General features: G+C 36.5%; 1 protein-coding gene across 1 annotated transcript in view; it reads right to left on the bottom strand.

Moving 5' to 3' along the window:
- LOC144972198 (polycystin-2-like protein 1) overlaps window positions 1–21,784 on the bottom strand; it is a 60,755-nt gene extending 38,971 nt beyond the window's left edge. Inside the window, exons 1-6 of the mRNA XM_078913215.1 lie at window positions 21,669–21,784; window positions 13,707–13,834; window positions 10,651–10,749; window positions 4,988–5,112; window positions 878–1,140; window positions 151–375 (exon numbers count right to left, since the gene is read on the bottom strand). Coding sequence (XP_078769341.1) covers window positions 151–375; window positions 878–1,140; window positions 4,988–5,112; window positions 10,651–10,749; window positions 13,707–13,779 — 785 coding nt within the window. The 5' untranslated portion in view covers window positions 13,780–13,834; window positions 21,669–21,784. The remainder of the gene's footprint in view (window positions 1–150; window positions 376–877; window positions 1,141–4,987; window positions 5,113–10,650; window positions 10,750–13,706; window positions 13,835–21,668) is intronic.
- Window positions 21,785–22,380: the final 596 nt, after the last annotated feature.

Here is a 22,380-nt window from a genome sequence, read left to right as displayed (position 1 = left end):
ATTTACAAATCAGTTACCCAATGACTACTGAATAGATAGACTGTACCCAGGACTGACACCAATCCCTTTGCGTGTGAGGGGAGTGTTCTATCTACTAAGCTATCTGGACCCCAAATTGTTTTGAGAGTGAGAATAAGAGGAAAAACTTACACAATAATACAGAACAGGTTGATGTTGGCATTGTAGACAGTAAATGTGAGAAAGACAGCACGAGTGCCGCGTTCTATCCAGAGGTTGTCATGTAAATCTTTGATGGAATCCACGGCTGTCTGTTTGTCCAGACTGAGATCTTTGACATAGCCACCTCCTTCATAGCTGGTAATATCACCCCAGTGCCAAAACCCATCAATTTCCTCACTAGATCGATAATGAAACCTGAAACATGTTTTTTTTTATAAATACACACAAGTAGTTATTATACGACATTGATATTTAAATCTTTCATGAGCATTTCTTCTAATCCAATGATCTATTTACAATCTTCAAATCCAAACTCATTATTTCTTTGTAAAACTGATTCACAGTAATTGATCACAACAGGTTCTCTTTTTTATCCAAGATCCCCCTGTGCCAGAGGAGTAAGAGTTGGATTTAAGATCAAATAGTTTCTACATCTATCATTTATTCCATCCATTCAGAGACTACATTTTAAACAGTAGTTGGATTTAAGATCAAATAGTTTCTACATCCATCATTTATTCCATCCATTCAGAGACTACATTTTAACCAGTTAACTGCTGCACACACAGAAAAACTTGTCCTTCAAATATTGATGAATTTAAATTACCCTCATCTTGGCAAAAACGCTCAAACCCGGGACTTTGCAAAGTCAGTCCCTTGAGATAAAATAAAACATTATCATCGAACATCAACTCACGCCATTTTTTTTTTGTTTTTCAGTCCAACACCAAAGGCAGACTTGTCCTCATTCTCATGGTTGTATTCGCCGTAGCATGTGTCAATAAAACTTTTGAACTCGTCGGCTACTTGACAAGATCCAGGCCTGACCCGTACTTGGTGTATTCGTGGCAGTCCGAGCAGTTTATTCTCATAGTAGATGTAGCCTTCTAGTTTTCCCAACTGATCGTTGTTATACCACTTGTCCCAGTAAAGACCTTGAAGGAAAGGCCCTTGGGTGTACTGTAAACATAAACATTTAGAAGTAAAGGCCCTTGGGTGTACTGTAAACATAAACATTTAGAAGGAAAGGCCTTTGGGTGTACTGTAAACATAAACATTTAGAAGGAAAGGCCCTTGGGTGTACTGTTAACATAAACATTTAGAAGGAAAGGCCCTTGGGTGTACTGTAAACATAAACATTTAGAAGGAAAGGCCTTTGGGTGTACTGTAAACATAAACATTTAGAAGGAAAGGCCCTTGGGTGTACTGTAAACATAAACATTTAGAAGGAGAGGCCCTTGGGTGTACTGTAAACATAAACATTTAGAAGGAGAGGCCATTGGGTGTACTGTAAACATAAACATTTAGAAGGACACCTTCTTGGGTGTACTGTAAACATAAACATTTAGGATTATCATTATTATTAATTCAGGATGGTGAAATGTGTAGTCAATTTATCACAATAATGGGATAACTTTATTCCAATGACATTAAAAGCAATTTAATAGTCTTCAGTGCAGCACCAGCCCTGACATGGAAAGCATCTGATGACAGACAGACCGCCCTAGAATGAGCCAGCAAACACCCATGTTTTTATTTTGTTTTTGTTTTTTATGGGTTTTACAACACTAGTGACACTTTTATCTCATTTCAGCACAAGGAGTCGTAATCAGTTGGGCGTACATCTCAAACAAATGTATAATATATAGCCTATGACATTGTTGTATGATCCAGGGTCTTCTCTGAGTGGTGCCTGTAATCAGTTGGGCGTACACAAAATGGATGGATATAATCTCAAACAAATGTAGAATCTCCATTTTCTTTGAAAAACAAAAGTCACCAAATTCATAGAAAAATTAAACGGTATCTATGATGTTTTTTTAAAAAGAAGTAAAAGTTCCAGCCATGTCTGTAGTATTGGGATATCAAATAAAACAACAGTAAAAAATGAATTTTAAAATGAAATTAAATGAGTTTTGATTTATCTTATACTAAGTTCATGAAAACAAAAGATAAAAACATAACAGAGAGCAAAACCCAAGAAAAAATTGATCAATGCTCTATACAAAGTTTGAAAGACACATTTCCATCTAGTACATTTCACTTTATTTATATTCATTATTGACACAAGTCACTGCTGATGGTAACAAAAACAAGTCACTGCTGATGGTAACAAAAACAAGTCACTGCTGATGGTAACAAAAAAAATTTAAGTGGAAAATTTTGTACGACTGCCTTTAAGCCTTATTTTTACTGCCTAACAACAGAATAAATATGCAGTTGCGATACCTGGCAATGAGTACAGGTACAACATCTGACTTCACCGATTGATCATTTAAAAATTTGTGGGGTTGAAAAGTGAAAGAACATTTTGCAAAAAAATGAGCAGAACAGCAGAAGATGGTAGAAAAGGAAAAGGGAGGAAAGTCCTCCTTTCACAACAAAATCTCGGATTTCTGCCGATCAGCGGAAAACCATCATCACTGACAAACGTCGGCTCCACACTATTTGTGAATTTATATTAAGTCAAATATGAGCCCCTATTTATGTGAACATGCTTGCCTTGTTCCAAACAGAGATAGGTGCAGAGCTAATTGCTCACTCTTTGAAAGGTCGCGTGGTTAGATGAGCCAGCCTAGCTTTGATCCCTTCAGTAATTGAGAGAAGAGAATCTGCACAATAGGTTTTAAATTTGAAAGCCATATTTTTGTGTGGCTGGATAGCTAGTGCATTTCTCTCTGTCAGCCAGGCGTTGGATGTTGTATCAACCAACTATTTGTATTCTCTGTTTACATCTGGCACTTCTCTATACTTTTATTTCTCATCACTATTGATACAACTGCCTGTTCCACACTTTTTCTGAATATGTACTGTATTGTGCCATAAAGATAAACACATGCTGAATGAAATTTTATTTTGTTATACATAGTTCTGACTGATGGCTGACAAACCATTGACTCCAAATATGAAAGAATAATTTTCAAGATATTAATTTGACGATGACGGTGATAATGATAATGGTGGTGATGATGGTGATGATGATGATGATGATAAAGATAATGCTAGTGATAGTTGTGTAGTCGTGGTCTCTAGTCTTGGTGAATGTGGCATGGTGATAGTAAATGAAGAAAAGACTTGATAGATACCTTAATATTTTTTTCCAACCAGACCAAAACAAACAGATCTTGTGTTTTATAAAGCGAAGTGGTTATTCAGAGTCGACTCTGGATAACTGTAGATGGTTATTCAGAGTCGACTCTGGATAACTGTAGATGGTTATTCAGAGTCGACTCTGGATAACTGTAGATGGTTATTCAGAGTCGACCCTGGATAACCATGTGTATAGATATTTAGAGCGAGTAGCCTATCGAATTATCGAGTTGAGTTCTTGCGAGATGAGTTTCTTTCAATTTGATACCAGTTTACTACGGTTATTTTGTGACTTTGGCAATTTTAGTGCCAAATTCTTAAAACTTGGCGATTTTTCAACTTCTGTCGCTTATAAATAAGAATCTTTAATCAATTGCAAAACATATTCCATTAACAAAGCAAATTTAAATTAGCTTATAAACAATCATTTCTTAAATCGATCAGCCTAACTTATTATCTCTCTATTACCAAATGATATCTATAAACATAATATGAAGATAGAAGGGTGGCTGAGAGAGAGAGAGAGAGAGAGAGAGAGAGAGAGAGAGAGAGAGAGAGAGAGAGAGAGAGAGAGAGAGAGAGAGAGAGAGAGAGAGAGAGAGAGAGAATTAATTAATTGATTTTTATTTTTTATTGTTTTATAATTAGACACAAGTTGTAATGAATTCTATTAACAAATTCAGAACAATCAAACAAAGACAAAACAAAACTTAAAAAGGAAGAAAAAAAAAAAAAAGACAAGCTTATAAACCTTATAAATAAAATCGTCAAATGAATGTATTATCATGTTACAGCTAAAAAGTACACAAATATTTACACCCATTTGCTCCATCCCCTTCCCTTTCGATCATCTTCTCATTCATGGCCACCATGTGTCTTGTGCTGCCTTTGACATTTGGCGCCAGCGTGTCTAGACTAACGTCATAATTAAAGGAGTGTCACCAAAATTCATGCAACTGAGCAGAGGTGTCAAAAAATGATAGAAGGCATATTATTGTTTTTCCCCCTGAACTACCACTGAGCAGAAAATGTTTGACATGACAAAAAACAACGGAACATTTATGAACAAATCCTAAAATCCCAGAAATCCGCGGAAGATTATCATCACTGGTCCCCACTATATTTTTTAAAATATTTATTTTTATTTATTTTTTTTGCAAAATCTCGACAATTTGCAAAAAATTGCAAATTTTGCGGCCGCAATACAAATCACCGATGCAAAAAACTGCCATGACAGAAGAGACAAGAAAATACCAAAAAGTAAAACGATTTTTTCCCGTAGGGTTAAACAGAGGTGGGAGAGAAGAAAAAAACCCAGAAAAACCGTGTGGTTGGTAACTGGAAGTTCATCACTCATAACTGTCTACAGTTATTCAGAGTCGACTCCCCGACTCTGAATAACTGTAGACAGTTATTCAGAGTCAACTGTCTACAGTTATTCAGAGTGGACTCCCCGACTCTGAATAACCGTAGACAGTTATTCAGAGTCGACTCCGAATAACCGTAGACAGTTATTCAGAGTCGACTCTGAATAACCGCAGCCTTTATAAAGAGATAGTGTTCCAGAGATCCTACCAATAGCACACACCGCAGGTATTGCTGTGTACCTACAATCAAATAAACATCATAACAGACAAGAAAAACAAGCTGAACACTGTATAAATGTGAGCACGACATGTGCTCTCCATAAGAAAAGACAGGAATGATCTTGACCTACCTTCCAAAAATCTTTAACTGACGTAATGTCCTTGAACCCCATCTCTGAACTGCCTTGCTCTATAAATAGATCTTTCATGACCTTGGTGTAGTAATAGGAATAGGATGACGTCATTCCAAAGGCAACTGGAATCAAAAACCGATTTGAAATGTGTCTTACCGATGAAGACAGCAACAAAGACAAGGACAACAGCAAAAAATACAAATTGTATAATAGTCTCTGCCTTAATGCTCGCTGGTTGAGAAGCAAGAAAACTGTGCTTACAAGGATGAACAGGCCCAAAAACTCCATGCAACCTTGTAATTCCATATTTCACATTTCCCTGACTACTTTATGAATTACTCACAGTTTGTTTGGATGACTTTCATGTTTCCACAAGACTACCTACCGTCCCCTACCCAAGAGCTCAATTTTCCCATGAAACATTTTTTTGAATTACATTTGTTTTGTGAGTCGTCAGCATTTTCATTTGATTTTGCCTACAAGCTACAAGCCTGTTTTGACACCACAGACATGAAGGATGTGTCAAAACTTTATTCATCAACGTGGCTTTAACTCACGGATTACCAGAGATTTGTTTCCAGCAAAACCACTGGTCGCTGGGCTTTTTTTTTTTTTTTGTCACTTTTCAAAAAATCACAAAGCTAGACCTTGATCTAAAATAATTTAACGGTATAAAAACAATTTTAAAAAACATTTAGTAAAGTTTATTAAATTGAAAAAAAAATTATCTCTCTTAGATGATTTTCCATACATTAATTTAATTAAAAAACAAAAAAAAGAAAAAACTAAATGATTTCTGGAAAACATATAACCTATTTTTCAAGTTCATTTGATTATTATATACTTCACATCATTATTATCATTTTATCTTGAATGTCACACATTATATTTACATAACAAAAAAATAAAATTAAAACATAGTGAATGTTTTGACTCAATGTGTTCATCTAAATATAAATATGGATATAATTTTTGTTTAGTGTCATTCTAACCAAAATGTGGGTAAGTGAAGTGCATTGCTATCAAAATGATCACCCATTAAATTAAAGTTCGGATCATCCGGTCCTCAAGGTGACTCAATACATTCACTGAAAGAGTAGTGATTACAGCTGGAGATTATCAATACCAAATCAGGTCAGTAATTTGTAGAAATAAACCTTCCGGTTGCTCATTCTACATCTCAGTGTGGTGAGAGGATGAGTAAAGAGCCTTTTCCTAAGTCAGCTTTGTGATACCAACAGAAGGACTTGAACCAAAAACCTACAGGTCAGAGAGTTGGTATCATAGCTCAAGACTTTATATCATGCTGCACGAAGGACTTGAACCAAAAACCTACAGGTCAGAGAGTTGGTATCATAGCTCAAGACTTTATATCATGCTGCACGAAGGATGAAGATAATCTGATGATTTTTTGATCACCCTGAAACAATGTCCAGTCAATCCCTATCAGCCTGAAACAATGTCCAGTCAATCCCTATCAGCCTGAAACAATGTCCAGTAAATCCATATCAGCCTGAAACAATGTCCAGTCAATCCCTATCAGCCTGAAACAATGTCCAGTCAATCCCTATCAGCCTGAAACAATGTCCAGTAAATCCATATCAGCCTGAAACAATGTCCAGTCAATCCCTATCAGCCTGAAACAATGTCCAGTCAATCCCTATCAGCCTGAAACAATGTCCAGTACAATCCTAATCAGCCTGAAACAATGTCCAGTCAATCCCTATCAGCCTGAAACAATGTCCAGTCAATCCCTATCAGTCTAAAACAATGTCCAGTAAATCCATATCAGCCTGAAACAATGTCCAGTCAATCCCTATCAGCCTGAAACAATGTCCAGTCAATCCCTATCAGCCTGAAAACAATTGTCCAGTAATCCCTATCAGCCTGAAAACAATGTCCAGTAAATCCTATCACCCGAAACAATGTCACAGTCGTAATCCCTATCAGCCTGAAACAATGTCCAGTAATCCCTATACCTGAAACATGTCCATAAACCTACCGAACAATGTCCAGTAAATCCCTATCAGCCTGAAACAATGTCCAGTAAATCCCTATCAGCCTGAAACAATGTCCAGTAAATCCCTATCACCTGAAACAATGTCCAGTAATCCCTATCACCTGAAACAATGTCCAGTAAATCCTATCAGCCTGAAAACAATTCACCAGCGTAAATCCCTATCACCTGAAACAATGTCCAGTATCCATCACTGAAATGTCAATCCTATCACCTGAACAATGTCCAGTCAACCCTATCACTGAAACAATGTCCAGTAAATCCCTATCACCCTGAAACAATGTCCAGTAAATCCCTATCCGAAAGTCCGAAATCCACTATGAAACAATGTCCAGTAAATCCCTATCACCTGAAACATGTCCAGTAAATCCCTATCACCTGAAACAATGTCAGTCAATCCCTATCAGCCTGAAACAATGTCCAGTAAATCCCTATCACCCTGAAACAATGTCCAGTAAATCCCTCACACTCAAACCCCTGAAACAATGTCCAGTAAATCCCTATCAGCCTGAAACAATGTCCAGTAAATCCCTATCACCTGAAACAATGTCCAGTAAATCCCTATCACCCTGAAACAATGTCCAGTAAATCCCTATCACCCTGAAACAATGTCCAGTAAATCCCTATCAGCCTGAAACAATGTCCAGTAAATCCCTATCAGCCTGAAACAATGTCCAGTAAATCCCTATCACCCTGAAACAATGTCCAGTAAATCCATATCCGACTATATAGACCATGGCACATTGTGGTCATTTCGGACTTCTGACATTTGGTCAGAAATAACAAAAACCCTCTATGTCATCTTTCTTGTCCCACATGAAGCATTTCCGATAAGTGCCAATCTGTTTTTCTTGCTTCTCCACCACCAGGCACTTGAGCGGAAACTGTGTCATTTTATTACCTAGCAAGCAATGTTGATTGTGGTCCAAGATTGGATGGGTGAGAAAGATGGCAAAAAAAAAAACAAAAAAAAAAATTTAAAAAAAAACAAATGACGTGATATTGTGCCCTTGGATGTGTCATTTTAAACACATTTCCCCACTTGACTTTGGTACAAAAGAGTACCTGGCTATAGGCAGTGACAGATATTGTAGAGTGCTTTTACAAAAAAATGATGTCTAGCAAGGTGCATCGTACTGTATGTTATGGAAATCTGACTCCATGAGGCCTGCTGGGGGGCAATAAATGAAGGATTTTGAAGGGAATCGTGCGTAATAGAACGGTGGCAATGTATTAACTAAAAGTTGATATCTACATATTTTGTTTATTCAACAATGAATTGACCCAAAATGTTCACAAAAAACAATGCTAACAATGGTAAAGCTAGAACACTGACAGCCAATCAAGTAGTTTTCATTGATGACTTGTGATACAACATTGTGATGCAATCTTCTGTCGCCTCAGTTTCTCAGGGCTGCAGTGTCTTGACCTTTGTCATGAGTCAAGTTATATTGAGCATGCGGATGGGTGACAATGATCTAAAGAAAAAAATCTTTGGCTTCAGAGTTGTGTCCTTGGAAAATACAATTGACACACATTTCCCAAACCAACTAAGGTTTGATTAAGTGGCTGGCTGATTGCAGGGACAGCTTTTCATACCAAAAAAAAGAGAAGCTTAACAGGTGACAAGTACAGTTTTGTACTGTAGGAAATGGAAATAAGATTGAAAAAGAGACTTCTTGGGGAAGACACATAATGAAGTACATCAGAAGATATCGAAATTGAAACTTTAAATAAATTTTATTCACGTTTCGACACAGCAAACAAATTTGATATTGAAAATGAAAAACATAAATTAGACAGGGCTTTGGAAGATGAAATGACTATTGAGGTCAGTGAAGAGGAAACGAGATTCGTATTTTCGAAACTAAACGAGAGGAAGGCTGCTGGGCCGGATGGATTGAAAGGAAAACTATTAAAAGAATGTGCCCACCAGCTTTCCCCCATTTATACACATATTTTTAACTGGTCCCTCCAATGCGTTTCAATCCCTGAAATTTGGAAAACTTCAAAAATTATTCCTGTTCCAAAAAAAGAAAAACTTGAAACTATGAACGATCTCAGACCTGTTGCACTGACTTCAATAGTCATGAAATCTTTAGAAAAACTTGTTCTTGTTAAAATTAGGAATCAGTTTATGCCATTGAGTGATAGTCATCAATTTGCTTACAAACCAGGACGTGGCGTAGAGGATGCCATTTTGCTGTTTACAAACAACATCTACAGGCATCTAGATCACGCTAGGAGCTATTGCAGATTGCTTTTTGCAGATTTTTCTTCAGCGTTCAATACAATGCAACCTCAGTTGGTTGTTCAAAAATTGACTAGTCTGAATTTAAACAAGTATATAATTGCTTGGGTGCTCGAATTTCTTACGGAGAGAGCACAATATGTTCAATTAGGACAAAACAAATCTTCCTGTATAACTACAAATACTGGTGCTCCTCAAGGTTGTGTATTGTCCCCTGTATTATTCACAATATACACGAATGACTGTAGAAGTCAAAACCTGAGTGTACCTTTAATAAAGTTTGCAGATGACCCGCTCTTCAAGGCCTCATAACAAATGGCAACGAAGTGGCTTATAGGCAAGAAATTGATAGATTTGTGTCTTGGTGTGATGCCCACCACCTAGAGCTTAACATAAGCAAGACAAAGGAGCTAGTGATTGACTTTAGGAGAGTGAAGGAACCGATAGAACCGTTAAAATTAAAGGACCAATTCGTCCAGCGAGTTCCTCACTACAAATACCTTGGTGTAACGATTGATGACAGGCTCAAGTGGGATGAACACTTGAAAATAATTAGGCATAAGATGTGCAGACGTACATATTTTTTATCGAAACTCTCTCAGTTTAGAATAGATAAAACCCTCTGCACATTATTTTATAGAGCAGTAATCGAAAGTGTCTTGTCATTTTGTATAACAGCTTGGGGAGGCAATTGCTTAGCAGTGGAAAGGAACAAAATAAATTCAAATATTAAAAAATCCATTAAACGCTATATAAATGATGTTGACGATGTAGATCTTTTATACGAGAAATTTTGTATAAATAAAATAACTAAAATATTAAATGACCAGTATCATCCACTAAGACCATCAATTATTATGTCAGAAAGAAGTGGTCGCCCTTTCTCTATTTCAACGAAAACAGAGAGACACCGAAAATCTTTTCTGCCGTCCAGTATTAGGCTTTATAACAACAAGCAATAATCATTTTATATAATTATTTCTCATTTTTACTTTTTAAAAATATAAATATTAATTTATTAATTTATTTGTTTTGCAATCTTTTCAATTTTCAATTTATAGTGACAGTTTTAACTATTTTACAGTGTTGAAATTATTCATATTATAAAGCGCAGCTCTGGTTATAGAGCTGCTCCTTTTTTATATATATACATCCTATTTCCATTGTATTTTTATCTTATGTGTAAATTATAACACGTCTGTACAAAAAATTTCCTTTTTGGGATGCAATAAAGTATTATTATTATTATTATTATTATTATTATTAGTACATTGTCTTGGTGAAATGGGCTATTTTAAAGTCAAACCTTATCATTTCTATAGATTTCTTTTCCAAACCCAAAATTCTTTCCAACCCCAGAGATGAAAAGATTTAAAGTAAATGAAGACTTACTTGTGCAAACGATGGCTATAAAGACTAAGTATATGACAAGTTCTCTGATCATTTTTTGGGCCAACAACTCATGGTCTTCTTTGACATCTGAAGGTTTTCCTGAAATTGGTCATAATGGCAAAGATACAAATGGTGACAATACCAACATAACAACATTTTGGTTTAAGATGTAGTATAGCACTTCTTTCCCTTATGTCTCCACAAATAAATTGTTCCAGCAGTCCCTGTCCATTATAGATGGAGGGATCAGACAGATAATAGCACGATTGAGTCACTCATTGATATTACTTGCAAAGATAATGTGGTGAAACGTAAATGACAAAAGTAGATTCAAATCTTGTGAACACCAATCGATAACATCTTTTTTAAAGACTAAAAACAAAGAATGTTACTGCTATTCTAGTCTAGGATGTATAATGTCATAGATGTAAGCATCCCTATACCATTGATGTGTCTAGCCAAAGACAAAGGGGCTTCAGCTTCTTCCTACTTTTCAGGCACTTTTCTCTTTATAACTCAAATAGAGATGGCATTATATTTTCTTTATGTTCATTAAATAAAATAAAATAAATATATATAATTCCCTTTACTCATCCCATAGGAGAAATTTGTCTACAGGGTCTATTCCAAGGGAAGACTGGAATAACCCAGGCATCAGCCGCAGTGCAGCGCCGCAAATTAAGCTAGGGCGAGGTGACTTGCCACACAGTGATCGAATCCGCTACAAAGACCGTATTGCTGAGCCATGCTAACCCCTACACTATCCATCATAGTAACAATACACTTTGAGTCAGTCACTGAGCCATGCTAACCCCTACACTATCCATCATAGTAACAATACACTTTGAGTCAGTCACTGAGCCATGCTAACCCCTACACTATCCATCATAGTAACAATACACTTTGAGTCAGTCACTGAGCCATGCTAACCCCTACACTATCCATCATAGTAACAATACACTTTGAGTCAGTCACTGAGCCACGCTAACCCCTACACTATCCATCATAGTAACAATACACTTTGAGTCAGTCACTGAGCCATGCTAACCCCTACACTATCCATCATAGTAACAATACACTTTGAGTCAGTCACTGAGCCACGCTAACCCCTACACTATCCATCATAGTAACAATACACTTTGAGTCAGTCACTGAGCCATGCTAACCCCTACACTATCCATCATAGTAACAACACACTTTGAGTCAGTCACTGAGCCACGCTAACCCCTACACTATCCATCATAGTAACAATACACTTTGAGTCAGTCACTGAGCCATGCTAACCCCTACACTATCCATCATAGTAACAATACACTTTGAGTCAGTCACTGAGCCATGCTAACCCCTACACTATCCATCATAGTAACAATACACTTTGAGTCAGTCACTGAGCCATGCTAACCCCTACACTATCCATCATAGTAACAATACACTTTGAGTCAGTCACTGAGCCATGCTAACCCCTACACTATCCATCATAGTAACAATACACTTTGAGTCAGTCACTGAGCCACGCTAACCCCTACACTATCCATCATAGTAACAATACACTTTGAGTCAGTCACTGAGCCATGCTAACCCCTACACTATCCATCATAGTAACAATACACTTTGAGTCAGTCACTGAGCCACGCTAACCCCTACACTATCCATCATAGTAACAATACACTTTGAGTCAGTCACTGAGCCATGCTAACCCCTACACTATCCATCATAGTAACAACACACTTTGAGTCAGTCACTGAGCCACGCTAACCCCTACACTATCCATCATAGTAACAATACACTTTGAGTCAGTCACTGAGCCATGCTAACCCCTACACTATCCATCATAGTAACAATACACTTTGAGTCAGTCACTGAGCCATGCTAACCCCTACACTATCCATCATAGTAACAATACACTTTGAGTCAGTCACTGAGCCATGCTAACCCCTACACTATCCATCATAGTAACAATACACTTTGAGTCAGTCACTGAGCCATGCTAACCCCTACACTATCCATCATAGTAACAATACACTTTGAGTCAGTCACTGAGCCATGCTAACCCCTACACTATCCATCATAGTAACAATACACTTTGAGTCAGTCACTGAGCCATGCTAACCCCGACACTATCCATCATAGTAACAATACACTTTGAGTCAGTCACTGAGCCATGCTAACCCCTACACTATCCATCATAGTAACAATACACTTTGAGTCAGTCACTGAGCCATGCTAACCCCTACACTATCCATCATAGTAACAATACACTTTGAGTCAGTCACTGAGCCATGCTAACCCCTACACTATCCATCATAGTAACAATACACTTTGAGTCAGTCACGTCAACCAATCAGACATCGCAATAACAACTACTCGCACATATCATTGAGCTGTTTAGTAAAAATTTTTTCAAAATGCCCCTTCCTAGAAAGCCCCTTTTTCCCCAAAATCCTTCCAGTAATAAGAGAGAGATATACAGGTAATCTATAAATAGAAGATGATGTTATATCTGCTGACTACATTGCCAAAATTGCCTTGCAAAAATCTCACCCCCAGGGTAAATCCCTTGAGCCATGAGTGCGTGAATAATAGGCGTTTTCTCTGAGTTATAAACAAGGAGAGTTTTTCTGAAATCTGAACCAAGCAAGTTAGACAGGGGAATTGTAAATAATACAAAAGATATTCATTGACATGTCATCATTTTAGACTGAATTTGGTTTAGTTCCCAGCCTGTATGACATTGGGCCATCATCTATATGACATTGGTCCATCTTAAAAACAAAAGACACTTCCTTCCTTAAATCTCCAATCTCACCCCCCCCTCCCCCCCCAACCCCTTCCCCCAAGACCGGATCACAGTGATGAAAATTGTTTTTATTTTGGGATGGGAAAATCAAGGTGGGGAGGGGTTATGAAGGAGGTGTGTTTTTTATGTTCTTTTTATTTCAGTCTATTTTTTTTTTGCGATGAAGATCGTTGCTTAGATATCCTGTATGTATACACTTTATAAAAGAGATGTGTACCTTAAATGAAAAGACTTTAGTACATTACAAGTATTTACATACCAGTAAAAAACCTTTTAAAACAGCCCTCTGGCTTTTCTTGCTCTGGATCAGGCTCCTGTCCAAGTTCTTCCATTTTGATGAATCAAATATCAGGTATCAAGTCTTCCAAAAATCAAAGTGTGGTCAGTCTATCCAAAACAATTGAGGATATACAATTTATCTGCTGTAGAATTTCAGAAACAATTAAAACTATAATATAATATGTAGCTTGCTTTTTACAACTGCTGTCATTTATATTATCACTAAGGTGATTTAAGAAAGAAGAGGGGGTATGGAAAAGATAGAGATGGATAGGGTTGTGTATTGAGAAAGAAATGCAACAGCCGCCAACAAGTGATTTTTGATGTAAGAATAATAAAATACATAGATTAAAAAGTCACGTTGTGAACTCTAGCAATCGTGTGAAGGCATGTTGGCAACCGGTATCCGCCACTTCAGCTGGGAGGCTTTTCCATAGTCGGGCATTGGAAGGGAAAAACGAATACAGGTGGCCGTCTGTTTTTGATGTTGGGATGGTTACTCTTGCTGTGTGTCACCTCGTAGTTCTTGTGCCGATATCTTTGATGGTGTTGGAAGTTTAAGGCACGAATTTTTGTAGAAGATCTTATGGAACAATTTAAGTATATCTATTTTTCTTCTTTTCCAGAGGTTCAAGGCCAATCCGTTGTGTTATTTCAGATGCACTTGAGAAAGTGATGCGTCTTGCTGTTTTTCTTTGGATGTTTTCTAAGGTGTCGATGTTTTTCTTTGTACATGGGTCCCAAATCGAGCTGCCATACTCCAAAATTGGTCTAACAATAGTTTTGAAAGTTTATGGTCATAGTTCTAAACATGTTTCCCAGTTCACCATTTTGATCACTGTTAGTTTGCCTGTTTGCTATATTAGGCGCGTTATTATTTGAGTTGATACGGTTATTGATTCTTTTTATTTCATTTGGCCTCATATTGACCCTTCTTCCCCTCGTTGCTGTTATTGTTTTATTTTTACAAGTCACATTCTCATTATGTTTACTTAAGTCCTGCATACCATCAAAATGATCAGCTGTTGTCATTGTGCTTTGTTGATATGTTGATGTGTTGTTTTCTATTGGCATGTTGTTGTGAGTGTCGTTGACTGGTATGTTGATCAGAGACCTTGGGCACCATTGTGTGTTATGTACTTTGAGTGCTCGATTAGAAGGAAAGGGCGGTGGTCTGTGACCTATTTGAATATTTTTTTTCCTTTTTTTCCGCACACACACCATAGCCAGGGGGGCTATTGTTACCGTGATACCAAGACGATTCTGTGTCATGCCAAATGTTGTCGTAATACGGATAAAAATAGATATGGCACATCGTGACTAAAAATCTTAACGTAAAAGTAAACAATAGATGTCTAATAAAATACTTCAAACACTGGGATCTACACCACTAAAATGTTACTTTATCTAAAAATCCTCTTATGAATTTCTAAGAAATATGTATCACAATATCTATAGAATAAAACTTTATTAAAACGACTATAAAAATATTCCAGACTTTTGTTTTAGAAATCAATAAAAATCACACAATTAGGGAGAGAAATAACAACACGCTGTCGGTTATTGTTTACTTTGAGTCCAATTGAGCTTGCAGTCATGTGTAAACTTTCAGTCTTCTGGCATATATCTTGAAATCTATAGGATAATAGTCCAATGTTATCTGTGTAATCTAAATCCTCAAGTTTTGATGTAAGACCCATTGTATTCCTCGTTTATGTCCTTTTGCATTGTTTCGCGTCCCACAGTCAATGGCCAAAGAAAATAACATGGGTGAAAGACATGGAGGAGAATTGAATGAGAATGTCAGATGATGGGATTCAAGACATGGAGGGAGGACATGATCACTGCTGAATAACCTGAAAAAGACGTGTCCTTTACCTTATTCTCTACCAGGAGCACTGAGAACTATTCAATTGTGAAATAAATGCTTTCAGAACTGAAAAAAAGTCTTGTGATTTTTCTTACACAATTAAATTTTATAAGGATTGACCTGCATGCATATATTTACAGGTCTGATAGACTGGCACAATTATGGGCTTGATTTAACATTGTTGTAATGGGAAATATTTTTCATTGGTTTCAGAGTGCTTCCATGACAACAATGATCCCATATTAATTTGGGTTTTCAGACCTGCAAATAAGTACATATTGGACTTGACCTTGAGATTGAGTTGGCATCAAGTAAAAAAAAAATTCTCCAAATCTTTGTTTTCAAAAATTCTTACAAGCACCTAAATTCAATTCATTTCTCTAAACTGATGGAATACCACAATAGCAACAAGGCTGGTCATTGAGAGGAACCATACCTACTAACCAACACTGTACCCATAATATTAATACAATTTGGTCCTAAAATAACACTGGAGTGAAGTGCCACTTTGTAACACATTAGCCACTCAAATTAGCCATCAATTACCGTCAATCTAAATCAGAGGAATTTAATAAAAATTATGCAAATTAGTAATACTACCTTGACCTTTTCAGAGTACGCTTAATTCATGATCTGTTTTGCTTGTTTGTTTTTAAGGGTTTTACAGCGTTTGCAACACATTTAGGTTATATAAGCGCCAGTAAGAAAATTGGAAAGTAAAAACATTCTAGATATATAATTAAAAGGACTTGAGGGAAAAGTAAGACATAGGGGAAATTGTAGAAATAGAGAACATATGTAGATTCCAAGAGCACACTTTCAAAGTCTCACCCCAAAAGTCTCACCCAGACACAAGCACAAGATCCCATCAAGAGGAATCATATGTTTAAAAAATAATAACAGTATATATCAGAGAGATGATTTACAAGTAAAAAAAATATCATCTCCCAAAACTATATCTATAGATTTGACTGTTTCCCTCCCAGCCAAGGACTCCGGCCAGCTCAGGACAAAACTTAGTAATCTCATTCCAAGACAAAGACAAAGCAATTGGAAAACAGATACAGTGGGATAGAAGACATAGCAAGTACCACCCTGCCCACTATGGGAGGCCAGGAATCCCACCCAGCATGATGTAATCTGATTGGTTGACTTTGTTTTGAAAATTGTCAATTGCCACTAGATCTCGGTGTATTTTGCTATTAGAATCTGTTAGGAATATTAATTCTTTAAGGCTCATGTGAATAACAATGAGATTATTTTTATGAAATCAAAACAGGGGGCTAAAATTCATCATTATGACTATCAACAGATCTTTCTCTAATGCAGTTCCAAAAATCTGGAATTCCCTGTCCCCCAAAACCAGAAACTCTCCAACTTTTAACTCTTTCAAGTCCAGTTTGAAGACTGAACTGTTTAAATTGGCCTTTGCTTAATTTAGTTTCATGTTCTTCAAACTGGGCTTTCAATGCTGTAGTCTTTATTTTATTTTCCCTTTGTGAGTTCGTGTTTTATTGTAAAGCGCCTTAGAGCATGAATTCATGGAATTTGCACGCTATACAAATGATTTATTATCATTATTATTATCATTATTATTATTATTATCATATCGTGTCGCGCCAGTGGTGGATCCATTGGATGGCTTCAGGGGCCCAGCCTCTCAGTTCCATATCACTGATATGTGGTCCAAGTTCGCACTCGTGAAGGATGTGGTCCATGTTTTGAGCCGTGTGTCCACCTTGACATCGGCAGTCTGAAGAAAGTCCCCATTTTTGTAAGGTTGTTTTGGTCTTCACCACTTTAGACCTTGCCCGGTTCAGTGTCAACCAATCTTTCCTGGGGAGATTTACTCCGCTTGGCAGTTCTTCTTTGGGTTCCTGAATGGCATCATTTGGGCAGTAGTCCCATTCTTTCCATGAATGCACTCTGTAAATGGCTGCATGGTCTGGGTGGATGCCTTCATTTGTCAGGAAGCTTTTCCTAGATTTCAGTCTCCTTGGCACGATGTTATGCTCATAAAGAGGATGTCTGGTGTCACTTTCTTGTTTGTATTTCTGGACTTTGGTCTGTGCGTCTCTGCGGATGTGTGGTGGTGCTATCCCCGCTAGTCTATAGATGGCTGGTATGGGGGTAGGTCTCAGTGTCCCAGTAATAATGCGACAAGCATTGTTTAGTTCAGGGTCTATCTTATTGGCGTGGCTTGACCTAGCCAAGACTGGTGAGCAATACTCGGCCGAGGAGTAACAAAGGATTATTATTATTATTATTATTATTATTATTATTATTATTATTATTATTATTATTATTATTATTATTATTATAATTATTATTTTTATTATTATTATTATTATTATTATTATTATTATTATTATTATTATTATTATTATTATTATTATTATTATTATTATTATTATTATTATTATTATTATTATTATTATTATTATTATTATTATTATTATTATTATTTTTATTATTATTATTATTATTATTATTATTATTATTATTATTATTATTATTATTATTATTATTATTATTATTATTATCATCTTAATATCTCATTGTAACCCCTGTCCACTGTTCCGAGATGTAAAACAAATCTTTTCAATCAAACCAAACTAGAGTTTGTAAATAATGATAGAACCTGGAGTTTGAGATTGTCGTCTCTAATGGACAACTAAATGAATTTATGTAAATTATTCTTCCCAAGAGTATGGATGATAGTCAACGGTTAAGCAGAAGTCAAATTATGGATAAACGTCATTGGACATCATCAAAGTTGTTTAAGACTGTCAGAACAGCTTAATTTCAGGACTGACCATCAAGAATGTCAATAAGAAATGGCCAACGAGAACCGAATCAATGAGTTAAAAAGACCATAATTTTTTTAGAGAACAAAATTGTGAAGAATCAAAAAGTTGCAAAGAAAGTTTAAACGTGTTAAATAGAAGTAACTTTTTGCAAAAAAGATTTCTCTTTAAGGTTAAGGCATATTCATATCAAAGTGGCCTAAATGAGGGGTTTGGAGAGTGGCCACGACTAGGACAAATCCACATTGTGTTTTATCTTTATTTCTCTGTTTTGGTCAATAAAACTGTCTTCAAGAAGAAAATTGTTAGATGTCTAGCTATCATTATTCACTATGGAGATTTTGAGATAACGAATCGTATAAAAACAAAAAGCTTTAAAAGTGATGTTGTGATGTGTGAGTTTGTGTGCCAGCCATGATGAATGGATGTGAGATTCTGTCAGGCATTTGACATTAATGTATGTTGTGATGTGTGAGTTTGTGTGCCAGCCATGATGAATGGATGTGAGATTCTGTCAGGCATTTGACATTAATGTATGTTGTGATGTGTGAGTTTGTGTGCCAGCCATGATGAATGGATGTGAGATTCTGTCAGGCATTTGACATTAATGTATCTGCCACATTACTGTAAAACGAGCTTAAGTCTCAATGGGAAATTAGCTTAAGGCGACAATGAGTTATTTTTCAAACCTATGGCTATGCTATCTTGTGTTGATAATGCCTCTCAGTCGTCCTATGAATACTTCTCACCATGGTTATATAAACCCATGGCAGGCCGCAAATCGTCACTTGCTTTTCTTTGCACAATGCAGGGTTGACTGTGTCAAAAACGTTTGGGGCCGGAAAATAGCTAGAAATAATGAAGGTTATGGAACTGTGTAAGTCTGTCAATGGGTGACCAAAATCATTGCATAAAGAAGGCAAATTTATGCAATATCAGTACGATCTAAAAGAGATCAATAATATCACAGTGCAGAGAATAGACCTGTAAATGAGCGCTATAAAAATTGACTGAAACTGAACCTCACTGAAACTCCTCGTTCGGTATTAGAAAAATCCAAAGAATCGAAATGAATAGTAAACAGCAAGCTCGCTTGAGCAAAACAATGGCAGAAAACGAATTTACATGGGAATTAATTGGGCTACTTACAATTGTTTCTAATAATTAGGTACCCAATCAGTGAAGAAACGGTCAACCAGTTTGTTTACAACATGAGGCAATCGAGATGTGCTTGTAGCAATCATATAACTTTCGATTTGAGGGTGTCTTCCTAACGCACTTCCGGCGTTTGCATTAAACTATTTCATACTTTTAGGTTCCACCGAGTAAAGGTGGTCAATTTTGGCTTAGACGAAACAATGAAAGTTATCGCTCGGTGGCTCAGTTAAAATTGGCAACCATTGGGATCACGACAGGTTTGGAAAGTGTAAAAATAATTTCACGAAGGCTGTGTAAAAATACACTGGGGTGTGTTCAGACATGGCAATTATAAAAAGCGTCGCTTAGCCTTGGCAATATATCCATCGTTAATATAAACGGCCCATGAGCTATGCATAGCGCTGTGGAACATTCCTAATTACTTCACAGTCATTCGACTACGATTCATGGATTGTTTCTTTCTTCATTTCTTTCTTTCCTTTTTAAAAATATTTGAATTTGACGAATTGACTGATTTCAGTTAATTGACTGAGAATTTACAGGTCTAAGAGAAGGCAGATCTGTTACTATGTATATGTCTCAATAAACTATAACACAGAGAAAGCCGAAACTGGCCGGTTCGGAAACAAACTAAATATAACACAGAGAAGACCAAAAACTGTGTTATAAAAATACCAAATGCTGGTCGACAAATTAAAAGGCGACGTATGTCGTAATATCACATCTCCATAAAAGAATGTGATAATAGAAGATGCCCGTTAAGAACTTGTTTGGTCAAATCTCTATCCAGATCCAAAAGGAAAGTGCAAAGGGTTGGACGTAAAATAAATTTGAGAAGCACGGTTGTTCTCAATTTTTGTTGGGCCGTGATCGGTACAGAGTGAAAAAGAATCTACACTACACATCTTCACAATAAGTCAGAGCAATACTGTTACAAGAAAACAGAAGAACAAACCTGAGACGACAACAATACAAAATTTGTTTGTGTGTATTGTATTGTCTTTACATGTTACTGAATTTTTGTCAAAACCTTTTCATTTTATTTTTGACATTTTCTTTATTTTTAAAAATAAAGTTATAATTTAATTAAATTAGCAGACTTGTTTAATAATTTAAAGCTATACTTTTGTGGGGACCTTTTGTAATATCATTAGTCCGATTGTGGTTGAAATATCTTTACATTTGGGAGGCTTTCTGAAAGCTCGTACAAAGGGAAACAACTCAAATAATATTCCCTCAACTAACCCCAAGAAAAAATAAAAAACACCCTAGCACCTTTGCCGACTAACCCTTATAGTTTTAAAAAATCCTCCGATCTCAAGCTAACCCTAATAGAAAAAAAAAAACCCTCGGACTGCTTTGCACGACCTTTCAATACTTCACAAATCAAAATAGCGGCTGAGAATCAAAACAATGGTCAAATTAGCAAATTTTAAACTTCCACAAATCTATCAAGGTTTGTTCTAGAGTTTTTAAAATGCTTCTGTAATGATGACAAATTGAATAAATAAACGCCTGACAAAAGATCGACGGTGGAAAATACAAATTGAAAGAATACTGGGGATGTAGGAGCTTTCGGAATGTCTCCCTTACATTTTAATGTCATAAAACCAGTGACGGGAGACCTTCCATAAGCTACTACATCCCAAGTATTCTTGTTCTAGTAGGGGGTGTGGGAGGGGGGAAACTTTTTTTTTCTTTTTTAAAGTCTCCCCCCCCCCCCTCCCCTTCCCAAACCAACTACACGAGAGGCAGTAGAGGGGTTTGGGAGGGGGGAGACTTTTTAAAAAAAAAGTTTTCCCCCTCCCAAACCCCCTACTAGAACAAGAATACTTGGGATGTAAGTAGCTTATGGAAGGTCTCCCCCAGTGACAGTATCCAAACTTTAAAAATCAAATTGTGGACAGTGAATACTGCCCTACGAAACTCCTCTCTAAAACTAAGGCAGGACCGTTTGGGTCACGGCCCTGTATAGAGTTTGACAGCGATATTTGATGAATTTCTCCGAGTTAAAATTTCTTTGTTCTTCGTCGCTATGATCTGGTCCCTAATTTCAACCTTCATGTAGTTAGACCGCATTAATTATTTTGAAAAGAGATATGTCTACCTGTTTCCTTTCGAGGCAGTCTTTATTCTTAAATAGAAACCGGGTGAAACTTCTCCATTTAACAACTTCCTGTTTTTTAACCAAATCATGCCGGAAGTGATGCTATCCACTTGGATACGGGCTGGGCAGATGCCTATATTTTAGAGTCAGGCGGGTTGATATAGCAGTAAAGTTAGGTGCCCCAAACGTAAACAAAGGTCGAGAAGCACGTGGCAAACCACATGTTCCTGTCTTGACAGCTCACGTTCCAATGTAAATAATAGAAAAAAAATAACCTTTAAAATTTGCCTGTTAGGTGGCAAAAGAAACACATATTCATAAATACTCGATCATGCATCAAATAATGTCTAGATATGGATATTTTATGGAACAAAAGGTAAAATTTTCTAAAATTTATCAAAAGTTACAGTCTATCTATTTTTAGACCAGAGCAAATTATTGCGCTGGTGTGAACAAAACGAGAATTATTCGGAGCCTGATTTTCATAATAATTTAGCCTTATATTATTATTTCTGCAACTGTTAGATTTTATGTAAACATATTTTCAATACTGAAAGTGTATTGCCTACAACTCAAACTACAAAATTGGGAGACCTATATTGTGCGTAAATTATTCCGGTCCCTAACGGAAATCACTAGCAACTTGTTATTGTTTACGTTTGGGGCACCTAACTTTACTGCTCTATATTCAGAGGACAGTGAAGACAAATCG

The sequence above is a fragment of the Berghia stephanieae genome, chromosome 5 (genome assembly GCF_034508935.2).
Source record: "Berghia stephanieae isolate SIO BIC M18660-M18661 chromosome 5, UCSD_Bste_1.3, whole genome shotgun sequence".
Taxonomy (NCBI): Eukaryota; Metazoa; Mollusca; class Gastropoda; order Nudibranchia; family Aeolidiidae; genus Berghia; species Berghia stephanieae.
Note: the sequence above shows the minus strand (reverse complement) of the source record. Positions and strands in the feature narration are given on the sequence as shown.